The sequence below is a fragment of the Podarcis melisellensis genome, assembly GCF_964234715.1.
Source record: "Podarcis melisellensis genome assembly, chromosome: 18".
Classification (NCBI taxonomy): Eukaryota; Metazoa; Chordata; class Lepidosauria; order Squamata; family Lacertidae; genus Podarcis; species Podarcis melisellensis.
In genome coordinates this window covers 2,621,688-2,634,564 of record NC_138536.1, presented here as the reverse complement: position 1 = coordinate 2,634,564, position 12,877 = coordinate 2,621,688, and the positions used below count along the sequence as shown (strand labels likewise).

At 51.6% G+C, this 12,877-nt stretch overlaps 1 protein-coding gene across 1 annotated transcript in view; it reads left to right on the top strand.

Moving 5' to 3' along the window:
- ABCA7 (ATP binding cassette subfamily A member 7) overlaps positions 1 to 10,216 on the top strand; it is an 82,868-nt gene extending 72,652 nt beyond the window's left edge. The window contains exons 43-50 of the mRNA XM_081895335.1: positions 312 to 374; positions 1,744 to 1,850; positions 2,856 to 2,997; positions 3,860 to 3,994; positions 4,124 to 4,227; positions 5,834 to 5,926; positions 7,087 to 7,324; positions 9,797 to 10,216. Coding sequence (XP_081751461.1) covers positions 312 to 374; positions 1,744 to 1,850; positions 2,856 to 2,997; positions 3,860 to 3,994; positions 4,124 to 4,227; positions 5,834 to 5,926; positions 7,087 to 7,324; positions 9,797 to 9,928 — 1,014 coding nt within the window. The 3' untranslated portion in view covers positions 9,929 to 10,216. The remainder of the gene's footprint in view (positions 1 to 311; positions 375 to 1,743; positions 1,851 to 2,855; positions 2,998 to 3,859; positions 3,995 to 4,123; positions 4,228 to 5,833; positions 5,927 to 7,086; positions 7,325 to 9,796) is intronic.
- The last annotated feature ends 2,661 nt before the right edge of the window (positions 10,217 to 12,877 follow it).

The window sequence follows — 12,877 nt, the reverse complement described above, 5'->3', positions numbered from 1 at the left end:
ACAATTATATTAAAATGTAGGCACTGGGTGTGGGGGGCCAAAGCTCTTTCCTTAAGTTACAGTCATTCCCTGAAGGCCTGACGGAATATAAAGCAGTATTCCATCGCTGGCAGGAGAACAACAAGGAGGCAGCTTCTCTGGAGAGGGGAAGCCTAAAGTTTGGGAGCCACCACCAAGAAGGCCCTGGAGGGAGGGTGGGACAGGAAGATGCCCCTTTGCCATGCACAGGAAGTGTGTCAATCTGGCAGCACTCCCTAGTGGGTGGGGAGAGGAATTCACATGTGACCGCCAGCCTGCAATTCTTTCTCCAGATCTACCGGAGGACCAAGAAGCCGGCGGTGGATCGCCTGTGCGTGGGTATCCCTCCGGGGGAAGTAAGTGACCTTGCAGGGGAAGGAATCGGGCGTTCTTGAGGAGAGGCGTATTTAGGGGAACGGAATTTAATTCTAAATTATATTCCGGAAACGTGGGAGATATCGAGGGGTCAAAATATGGATGTGCCGTGCTATATTAGAAGCAAAAAAAACTTGTTTTGATGAATTGGGAGAGCTGCAAAAAGATTCTGTTGAGCACATGTTTCAGGGAACTGCCATCGGAGCCCGAGGCGGAGGGAAGGCTCCAGAGGGATTCCGGAGAGCGATCCGGGAGGGAGAGAGGCAGCCCATCTGCTGGGGAAGGAAATCAGCGTAGCACCAGTGGAGAAAGGGGGCAGATGGGGGAATCGGCGAGGGGGCTCCAGGACTCCTCGCCAGAGACCAGCGGGGAGAGCACGGGTCCTCCGCTGCCCACACCCTCCCTGCGCAGAAGACTTCCGCGCAGGGAGAGTAGGAGGAGACTTGGCGTCAAAGAACTTCTTTGCTGGAAGAGGTTCAAGAAACGCCCACTGACGGATTCTGCCAGCGATTGAGACAGCCACGGGTGAGTGGCTGTCCAGACAGAAAGGGTTCACCCAGGTAGCCCAGCCAGGTGTGGAGACAATTTACGCACGAGCAACCCCTAGAACCATTACAGAATGGATTGATGATATAGACGGATTAGCTACAGATGAACAAATTGCATGTCGACGCAGAGCAAGAATAGATAAATATGAAGAAATCCGGGGACGGAATTTGTCCGGGGACAGATTTGCAAATCCGGGGACTGTCTCCTGGAATGGGGGACGTCTGGTAACCCTAACATACATCGCTGCGAACCTGTGCTCTCTGGACTTTTTGCCAAATTGGAAAGGGGAGTTACCACATTTTTCGCTCTATAAGACGCACCAGACCACAAGACGCACCTAGTTTTTGGAGGAGGAAAACAAGAAAAAATATATTCTGAATCCCAGAAGCCAGAACAGCAAGAGGGATCGCTGCGCAGCGAAAGCGGCAATCCCTCTTGCTGTTCTGGCTTCTGGGATAGCTGCGCAGCCTGCATTCGCCCCATAAGACGCACACACATTTCCCCTTACTTTTTAGGAGGGGAAAAGTGAGTCTTATAGAGCAAAAAAGACGGTACTTTCTGCAATGGGTGCAGGAAGGGATGTGAGAGGACAATTGATTATTTGAAACTGTATTTCAGCTGATCAAATGTTTTGTAAGCTGCTGCTGAGGCAGGGCTGATGGCTTGCAATGTTGGACCGCTATGTTTTTTTAAAAACTAAAACTAAGCAAAGATATTGCGGGCGTCCTTTTAGTTCTGCGCCCCTAGTCGCTGTGCGCACACTGTGTTGGCACAAACGTCCAACCCAAACTTTTCCCGCAGTGTTTCGGTCTCTTGGGAGTCAACGGTGCCGGGAAAACGTCGACTTTCAAAATGCTAACAGGAGACTCTGAGGTGACGTCCGGAAAGGCCTTTCTGAAAGGCTACAGGTCAGTGTTGATTGGGAAAAAAACGCATAAATCTAAATCAAGTGTTGGAAATCTAAAGAGAAAGAAGGTTCTGTTCATCATACGTGGTGGTCTTCTAGTAAGGTTAAAGCTTCACTGGGAAATGATATATAATGCAATGAAAAGGATGTTTAAAATAACATTTGTAAACAAACAAACAAACCCAGAACCTTTTTTGGGGGGGAATTATAGGGACAGAACTGGGAGCCAATGCAGATCTCTCAGGACCAGTGTTATATGGTCGTGGTGGCCACTCCCAGTCCCCAGTCTAGCTGCCGCGTTCTGGATTAATTGCAGTTTCCGGGTCACCTTCAAAGGGAGCCCCACGTAGAGCGCATGGCAGTAGTCCAAGCGGGAGATAACTAGAGCATGCACCGCTCTGGCCAGACAGTCTGCAGGCAGGGAGGGTCTCATCCTGCGTACCAGGTGGAGCTGCCCTGGACACAGAACTGACCTGCGCCTCCATGGACAGCTGTGAGTCCAAAATGACCCCCAGGCTGCGCACCTGGTCCTTCGGGGGCACAGTGACCCCATTCAGGACCAGGGAGTCCTCCACACCCACCCGTCCCCTGTCCCCCAGAAACAGTCCTTCTGTCTTGTCAGGATTCAACCTCAATCTGTTAGCCACCATCCATCCTCCAACCACCTCCAGACACTCACACAGGACCTTCACCGCCTTCAGTGGTTCCGATTTGAAAGAGAGGTAGAGCTGGGTATCATCCGCATACTGGTGAACACCAAGCCCCAACCCCCTGATGATCTCTCCCAGCGGCTTCATATAGATGTTAAAAAGCATGGGGGAGAGGACGGAGCCCTAAGGCACCCCACAAGTGAGAGCCCAGGGGTCTGAACACTCATCCATCAACACCACAAATTTAAGAAAGGGTGGGGGAGAGACCTGGGTTAACCTGCCATGATCTTTGCTTCTTGTTTCAAAGCCGTCTCTCTCTCCAATTCCCACTTTCCTAACCCTCACCCCACCTACAGCGTAATCACTGACCTGCAAACCGTCCACCAGAACATGGGTTATTGCCCCCAATTTGACGCCATCAACGACCTGCTAACCGGACGCGAACATCTGGTCTTCTACTCTCGCCTGCGCGGGGTCCCGGAAACCGAAATTCCCGGGGTGAGAGTTGCAAAAAAAGGGCCGGCTCTCTGGCGCCCTGGCCGAAAAAACACTCTGCGCATGCTGAGTCGGTGCCTTGGTTGTTTATTACAGTCGTACCTTAGATCTCGAACGCCTTGGCTCCCAAACAAATTGGCTCCAAACCCAGAAGCGTCTGTTTGTTGATGTGTGGTTTGCTATGCCTAATAAAGGATAACTGTATTTACCAAGGGGCGCGGGTGGCGCTGTGGGTTAAACCACAGAGCCTAGGACTTGCCGATCAGAAAGTCAGCGGTTCAAATCCTTGCGACGGAGTGAGCTCCTGTTCCTCGGTCCCTGCTCCTGCCCACCTAGCAGTTCGAAAGCACGCCAGCGCAAGTAGATAAATAGGTACCACTCTGGTGGGAAGGCAAATGGCATTTCTGTGTGCTGCTCTGGTTCGCCAGAAGCGGCTTAGTCCTGCTGGTCACATGACCCGGAAGCTGTACACCGGCTCCTTCGGCCAGTAAAGCGAGATGAGCGCCGCAACCCCAGAGTCGGCCATGACTGGAACTAATGGTCAGGGAATCCCTTTACCTTTTATATTTACTAAACCCAGAAGTGAGCGTTCCAGTTTCCGAACGGTTTTTGGAAGCCAAACATCTGACGGGGCTTCCAGTTGGCTGCTGGAGCTTCCAATCGGAAGCCGCGCTTTAGCTTCCGAAGGTTTGGGAAGTTGAACGGACTTCTGGAACGGATTTCGTTCGACTTCCAAGGTACGCCTGTATTGTTATTATGATGTGGGCAAATCTAGGCTCCGTTGCCTCTGCCTGCCGTTCGCTCTGGCGGCCCCTGCTGCCCGGCTCCCCACCTCTTGCCCAACTGGTATCTCTCTCCCTGCCAGGTGGTCAAATGGGGGCTGTCGACACTTGGTCTGACGGCCTATGCGGACAGGCCCGCCGGACGCTACAGCGGCGGCAACAAACGCAAGCTCTCCACGGCCATCGCGCTCATCGGAGCACCGCCGGTCATTTTCCTGGTCAGTGATGTAGAGCGGCGCCACCGTTTGTGTCACTGGCCGTTTTTTGAGCCGGAAGGGGGGCTGCGTGTTACCGGGGTGGGCAAGAACTTGGCGAGGCTTGAATTTTTATTTGTTTGCGGGTTCTAGGATGAGCCGACGACGGGGATGGACCCGAGGGCCAAACGCTTCCTTTGGAACTGCATCCTTGGCGTGATAAGGGATGGCCGGTCGGTGGTCCTCACGTCCCACAGGTAAACAAATAATAATCATAATAATTTATCATTTATACCCCGCCCGTCTGCCTGGGCTTCCCCAGCCACTCTGGGCGGCTTCCCAAAAAATATTTAAATACTGTAGTACATAGAATCATAGAATCATAGAGTTGGAAGAGACCCCAAGGGCCATCGAGTCCAACCCCCTGCCAAGCAGGAAACACCATCAGAGCACTCCTGACATATGGTTGTCAAGCCTCTGCTTAAAGACCTCCAAAGAAGGAGACTCCACCACACTCCTTGGCAGCAAATTCCACTGTCGAACAGCTCTTACTGTCAGGAAGTTCTTCCTAATGTTGAGGTGGAATCTTCTTTCTTGTAGTTTGGATCCATTGCTCCGTGTCCGCTTCTCTGGAGCAGCAGAAAACAACCTTTCTCCCTCCTCTATGTGACATCCTTTTATATATTTGAACATGGCTATCATATCACCCCTTAACCTCCTCTTCTCCAGGCTAAACATGCCCAGCTCCCTTAGCCGTTCCTCATAAGGCATCGTTTCCAGGCCTTTGACCATTTTGGTTGCCCTCCTCTGGACACGTTCCAGTTTGTCAGTGTCCTTCTTGAAACATCAAACATTAAAAGCTTCCCTAAACAGGGCTGCCTTCAGATGTCTTCTAAAAGTCAGATAGTTGCTTATTTCCTTGACATCTGACGGGAGGGCGTTCCACAGGGAGGGTGCCACCACCAAAAAAGCCCTCTGCCTGGTTCCCTGCAGCCTTGCTTCTCGCAGGGAGGGAACCACCAGAAGGCCCTTGGGAGATGGACCCAGGTGTCCGGGCTGGACGATGGGGGTAGAGACGCTCCTTCAGGTATACTGGGCTGTTTAGGGCTTTCAAGGTCAGCACCAACACTTTGAATTGTGCCCGGAAACGTACTGGGAGCCAATGTAGATCTTTCAAGACCGGTGTTATGTGGTCCCAGCGGCCGCTCCCAGTCCCCAGTCTGGCTGCCGCATTCTGGATTAGTTATAGTTTCCGGGTCACCTTCAAAGGTAGCCCCACGGAGAGCGCATGGCAGTAGTCCAAGCGGGAGATAACCAGAGCATGCACTACTCTGGCCAGACAGTCTGCGGGCAGGAAGGGTCTCATCCTGCGTACCAGATGGAGGTGCCCTGGACACAGAACTGACCTGCGCCTCCATGGATAGCTGTGAGTCCAGAATGACCCTCAGGCTGCGCACCTGGTCCTTCGGGGGCACAGTCACCCCATTCAGGACCAGGGAGTCCCCCACACCTGCCCGCCCCCTGTTCCCCCAAAACAGTCCTTCTGTCTTGTCAGGATTCAACCTCAATCTGTTAGCCGTCATCTATCCTCCAGCCGCCAAAGGCAAAATCTGTCTCTCTCGCCTTCCTGTTATTTTTGGTAATGAATTATTATTATTATTATTATTATTATTATTATTAGCCAGGCAGATCTGCAAAAGGCTCCATGCCTCCCTCCCAGCTACTGGGGTGAATAAGCAGGCAGAAATCTCCACAGGTGCAGATTCCCCTCCCGTTTACCAGAGAGGCACCTTCTTAAAGAATCGGGGAGAGGCCGAAAGGAGCTAACTGCCTTTTCTTCTCGTTCTTTCTCACCCCTGCTAGCATGGAGGAGTGCGAGGCTCTGTGCACCAGAATGGCGATCATGGTGAACGGCCGTTTCCGATGTCTGGGGAGCGTGCAGCACCTGAAGAACAAGTAAGCCTCTGGCGGCGATGGCGAAGGGTGTGTTGTATTGATAATGTGCTGTTTGGGGGTGGGATTTCAATCCCAAAGGCCACACACCTTGCACAGACCACACCCCTTTCTCCAGACCACACCCCTTGCATAAGTCACACCCCTCTCTCTAGGCCACACCCTCACATAAGCCACACCCCTCCCTCTAGGCCACACCCCTTACATAAACCACACCCCTTTCTCTAGGCCACACCCCTCACATAAGCCACACCCCTTCTCTCTAGGCCACACCCGGCTTGTCAGAAATGGCATAAATGTAGAGGCTTGTCGGATGTGATCAGAACTTATGGTCAATGAATCAAACCCAATCAACACAATGCATTCATCGTGGACACAATGGCTTAATGCGTATTTTATAATTCCTCATAGTAATCCCATCTGATCTTATGGAGGACTCCCTGGTCCTGAATGGGGTCACTGTGCCCCTGAAGGACCAGGTGCGCAGCCTGGGAGTCATTCTGGACTCACAGCTGTCCATGGAGCTGCAAGTTAGTTCTGTGTCCAGGGCAGCTCCATCTGGTACGCAGGATGAGACCCTCCCTGCCCGCTGGACTACTGCCATGCGCTCTCCGTGGGGCTGCCTTTGAAGGTGACCCGGAAACTACAACTAATCCAGAATGCGGCAGCCAGACTGGGGACTGGGAGCGGCCGCTGAGACCACATAACACTGGTCCCAAAAGGCCTACATTGGCTCCCAGGACGTTCCAGAGCACAATTCAAAGTGTTGGTGCTGACCTTTAAAGCCCTAAACAGCCCAAGTATACCTGAAGGAGCGTCTCCACCCCCATCGTCCAGCCTGGACACTGAGATCCAGCTCCGTGGGCCTTCTGGTGGTTCCCTCCCTGCGAGAAGTGAGGTTACAGGAAACCAGGCAGAGGGCCTTCTTGGTGGTGGCACCCGCCCTGTGGAACGCCCTCCCACCAGATGTCAAAGAGAAAAACAACTACCAAACTTAAGGCAGCCCTGTTTAGGGAAGCTTTTAATGTTTAATAGGTTATTGTATTTTCGTGTTCTGTTGGAAGCCGCCCAGAGTGGCTGGGGAAACCCAGCCAGATGGGCGGGGTACAAATAATAAATTATTATTATTATCAGTACAGTTCCACCCCGGTTTCTCTTCCTAGGTTCGGAGACGGTTACACCATCGTCCTCCGGGTCTCCAGCGCCGACTTGGGCCCTGTGGAGAAATTCATCCGGGATTCTTTCCCCGGAATCGTCTTGAAAGAGAAGCATCATTTCACCCTCCAGTACCAGCTGCCTTCTCACAGCTGCTCCCTGGCCAACATCTTCGGCATCCTCTCTGCTCACCGGGCCACCTACCACATTGAAGATTACTCCGTCTCTCAAACGACCCTCGACCAGGTGAGGTCGGCGGCGTGAGTGGGAACCCCCTAAAGGTAAAGGGACCCCTGACCATTAGGTCCAGTCATGGATGACTCTGGAGTTGCAGCGCTCATCTCGCTTTACTGGCCGAGGGAGCCGGCGTACAGCTTCTGGGTCATGTGGCCAGCAGGATTCAGCCGCTTCTGGCGAACCAGAGCAGCGCACGGAAACACCGTTTACCTTCCCGCCGGAGCGGTACCTACTTATCTACTTGCACTTTGACGTGCTTTCAAGCTGCTAGGTGGGCAGGAGCAGGGACCAAGCAACGGGAGCTCACCCCGTCATTGCGGGGATTCGAACCGCCGACCTTCTCATCGGCAAGTCCTAGGTTCTGTGGTTTAACCCACAGCGCCACCCGCGTCCCTTGGGGACCCCCTCCCCTCCCCCAAAACCCTTTCCAAACAAAGCTTGTGTCTGTCTTGTTTCCCTTCTCGCTTCTGAGAATCCGCCCAGTTTCGTTCCGATTTCTGCAGTCATAAGGACTATTAACTTAACTTTTAGATGTTGGGCCCTTGAAGGTAACTTGGAAACTTCGGCCAGTCCTAAACAGAGCCGTTTTGAAAAGAATAACTTACTTACTTATCAAACCTTTATTAGGCATTATGCGAATAAAACCATAAAAGAGAAAATAACATATAAAGGCCTTGAAATATATATAAAAGGGCAGCAGTTGGCTACATACATATATATATATATACATATAGAGTCAATGGTTTTCTTTGTTAACCTGCTCCTTGGAGGACTGCTACCAAAAACTCGGCTACCCCCGCCGTTACCCTTTGGTCAACGTCGGATAGGTAGAGTCCCACACATTCACCTTGCTGGGGTTCCAGACCACCCGAGAGAGGGGACAGCACGCGTTGACGGAGCGTACTGTACAATGGGCAATGAAAGAGAATATGCTCTACAGTGTCCGGGACATTCATAGAACATCTGCAGAATCTCTTGTTTCTAGGAATGTTTTGATATCTTCCCCTGACAAATGCTGAGGGAAAAACATTCAAACGGGCCAGCATAAAAGCCCTACGTTGGGCTGGGATTATTAATTTAGTGACGTAATTGGCTCTGCTATCTAAGATATTTAAATCATAGAATATGGGGGAGCAAATTTTGTTTACAGCTGCCATAATATTTTGTCTCTCGACATCCTTTAGTCTAGTTAGGATATTATGGAAAATGTATTGCTCATTAGAATTGTACAGGGGCTCCAGCTCGATGCCTAAAGATTCAATCTTTTTTTCGAGGTGCTGATACCATCTTGATTTATAGGAGTCATTGAGCAAATCAGCGAGCAGACTTGATGGAGGGCAGCGAAAATGGCAGCGTAACCAGTACTTTATTGAGGATGTGAGGGCGATCTGGCTGCGACATCTGTCACCCCATTGATCGCCAGGGTTGATTCGGCTGATCTGGCTGGCTAGGCGGTTGTGCCCTTCCTCTCTCACCGCTCCATCTGCGTCCCTCCCGAAGCTGCGCGCTCGGTGGAAGAGGACGACCATCCCAGATAGAAGGAGTGTACCGTTCTTCGGTCAAGGGAAAAGAATAACACTATTAAAAAATGTAATGGAGGATGGATGGTGGCTAACAGATTGAGGTTGAATCCTGACAAGACAGAAGGACTGTTTTTGGGGGACAGGGGACGGGTGGGTGTGGGGGATTCCCTGGTCCTAAATGGGGTGACTGTGCCCCCGAAGGACCAGGTGCGCAGCCTGGGGGTCATTCTGGACACACAGCTGTCCATGGAGGCGCAGGTCAAATCTGTGTCCAGGGCAGCTCCACCTGGTACACAGGATGAGACCCTCCCTGCCCACAGACTGTCTGGCCAGAGTGATACATGCTCTGGTTATCTCCCGCTTGGACTACTGCAACATGCTCTCTGTGGGGCTACCTTTGAAGGTGACCCGGAAACTGCAATTAATCCAGAATGCGGCTGCCAGACTGGTGACTGGGAGCGGCCGCCAAGACCACATACCACCAGTCCTGAAAGACCTACATTAGCTCCCAGGACATTTCGGAGCACAATTCAAAGTGTTGGTGCTGACCTTGAAAGCCCTAAATGGCCCAGTATACCTGAAGGAGCATCTCCACCCCCATCGTCCAGCCTGGACACCGGGGTCCATCTCCCAAGGGCCTTCTGGCGGTTCCCTCATTGCGAGAAGTGAGGTTACAAGGAACCAGGCAGAGAGCCTTCTCGGTGGTGGCGCCCGCCCTCTGGAACGCCCTCCCACCAGATATCAAAGAGAAAAATAACTACCAAACTTTTAGAAGACATCTAAAGGCAGTCCTGTTTAGGGAAGTTTTTAACATTTAACGCTGTATTGTTTTTAACACTTGAAGCCGCCCAGAGTGGCTGGGGAAGCTCAGCCAGATGGGTGGGGTATAAATAATAAATTATTATTATTATTTCCTCTTTTGCCTTTCTCTCACCGCTCCGTTCCCTTTCTCCGCAAGGTGTTCGTTCACTTCGCCAAAGACCAGAGCGACGACGATTGCTGCCCCGTGGACCACCCCACGGCCCCCAGCCGTGGGAGAAGAATCCTTGGTTTCCTGGAGGACAAGAACGTAGAAGAAACCCGGGTCTGAGAGACACAGTCTGGAATCGAACCTTGTTTTGAGGGTGGGCGTTGGGGGGTCTCCACGCCCCTGGACTTGACCCCACATGAGCGAAACTCCCATTCCCTGCGTCTCAGAGGCGCTGCCTTCTGAAAGGAGCGGATGTAAGGACGGGGTCTCTCGGGGCCTAACGATTAACAGCCAGTGCCCCCCATCCTTCGATCCCTCCTGTAAGGGGGTCCGGAAAGCAGAGAAGAGGGTTCTCTGTAGGTTTCGGAGCCGTGGGGGACGGGAAATGAATATGAAGATCCGAAACTACCTCGTTAGCCCTTCCCGAACCAATACTTCAAATGGGGCTAGTTGTCCGGGATTCTCCTTCTGCCGAATTTTCCACACATGCAAAAATTGTGTAGTTGCTTACACACACATGGGAAATATGTATTAAGTGTGGATCACATGCGGAAAATTGAGCATGGCTGTGAAAACATCCCGGAAGGTCTCGTTTACAAGACGGGAGCGGTTTGTCCGCTCCTCATTTCCTCTCGCCCCCCCAACAAGGCGAGCGGGGAGGGGGGCAGATTTATTTATGCAACCTGAAAAAGCTTTGTGCAAGCTGGTTTTAAATTGCTGGGCTAGGCAGGAGCGGCGTTAGAGAAACCAACAATTTAAAAGGTTTTTTTGGGGGGGTTCAGCTAGATAAAGGGGCGGGAGGTGTTTAGAGAACGCGGGCGTTTGGCTGCTGTGCATTGATAAAATAACTTATTCTCGCTTTTGCTGGTAGCCCATCCTGCGCAGAGTCTCCCCCCCCCCCCCGCCGCTTTGCAGTTGTCGATATTTTGCGGGCGAATTTCCTTCTGCACTAGTTAAATGCGTCAAACGCACTGGGATCTTTGCAATTGCTCTGCGATTCCCCCTACTGCCTAATGGGGGCGCTAATGTCACAGGCGGCCTGTTTCTCTGGGGTGAGCCCTACAGCTTGCATTTGGAACCCCCCTGTCTTTCGGCTACCTCTGATTTCTTTCTGGGGTGCCCCCTTTTAAAGGACGGAGTTTCGCTCCTGAGCTACGCAGCCGAACTCGTTTCGTGTAGGAAGATTTTAAATCGGAGAGCCTGAGACTTCGCTGCCCCTAAACCCCCAAACCTTCAGGGGGTTCGACATGAGGACCCACAGAAATTGCAGGGACTGCTGGTCAGGAAGGATGTGGGTTTGGAGACGATCACAATCTCAAAAGCCACAACTTCCCTCATTTTGATGCAGAAGGAAGCTCCGCATAGCGCTGACTGGCCAGTGCCCAGGACGCCACCCACCCCCTTCGTTTTTCACACTTTTAAAAAAAGTCCTTTCTTTTTTTCTTTTTCTAAAAAAGTTAGCGGCTCACACGACCTGTGAATGTACACTCTGCACTTTGAAGGCGGCGGGTGTTAAGAGGGGGGGAGAGTTTTCGAGGCGGCTGGCGTGGAAAGCAGGGAAGGAGCTGGAGGCCGGTGGTTGTGGGGCAACGGCCCCCTAGATGTGGTTGGGACTGCCGCCCCCAGCATCCAAGACGGCCGATAGTCGGGGGCGATGGGGAGCCAGAGTCCAGCAATATTTGAAGGGTCGTGGGTTTCCCTCGAAATTGCATTCCTGTAGGAGATGGAATCATGGAATTGTAAAGTTGCCATGGATAAATTCCTCTTTTTAGAATTGGCATTGACTCAAGTTCTAGGGAAGCCTGTATCCCTCCAGCTGTCGCTGCCTCTATTTATTTTATTTTATTGATTACATAAAATGTAGCACAGCCTATGCAAAAAAATAAAATAAAATAAAATAAATGCTTCATCGGGGATGGCAGTGTCTATGTCCCTGGACTCCAGCTTCCCGTCAGTCCCGGTATTCAGTACAGCCACAGGTGATGGGTTATGTAGTCCAGCAACCGTGGGTGATGGGTTATGTAGTCCAGCAACCGCGGATGAAGGTCAACGGCGTTTCCGTTCGCTGCTCTGGTTCGCCAGAAGCGGCTTAGTCCTGCTGGCCACATGACCCGGAAGCTGAACGCCGGCTCCCTCGGCCAGTAAAGTGAGATGAGCGCCGCAACCCCAGAGTCGGTCACGACTGGACCTAATGGTCAGGGGTCCTTTTACCTTTATGCATAGTTTTGGGGAATGAGTGGTCGCTGCAATTTTCCAGGGGGGAAAAAACGCCTTTGGGATTCAAATCACATGGCAGTGCCCACTTCTTACAATCGGGGAGTTCTGGGGATTTGCAGCTGGCAGTGTTTAGCTCACGTGTCAGGATTCGAACTCGGCCCCTGGCGTACCCCCGAGCTGCTTTGCTGTCCTTTCTGCGGCCGGGGGCCTCTCACCCCCATCGCATCTTCTGCCTTCAGCTCCTTATGCTTATATGCTGGACACAAACAAATATAGATATATTTACTGAATAAAAATGCTATGTTCTGTTAAGAACGCCTCTTGCCACCTGTGTGCGTCTGTCCGTAGAATCATAGAGTCGGAGAGGCAGAGCGTCGCGATGGTCTCATTAGCACCCCTGCTGGTTGGTGGAGGAACGAATGAATGAATGAATCTTATTTGCATCGGCCACAGCAATAAAACAATACGATATATAGTCATACCTCGGGTTACAGACGCTGCAGGTTGCTTTTTTTTGGGTTACGGATGCGCCGAAAAAATCCATATTCAGATACATCACCTGATCCGAAAGCATCTTTTATCATTACCCGAAAGCTTTCTATGCGCTGCTTAATAGCAAAATAATTTTAAGATCTGTTTACGGAGATGGACGGATCAGCCCCTCGCGAGCCCCCACAGACAATTGCGTTGCCACTAGCCATCTTGGGGGGTAATAATAATAATAATAATTTTTTATTTATACCCTGCCCATCTGGCTGGGTTTCCCCAGCCACTCTGGGCGGCTTCCAACAAAACACGAAAATACAATAACCTGTTAAACATTAAAAGCTTCCCTAAATAGGGCTGCCTTCA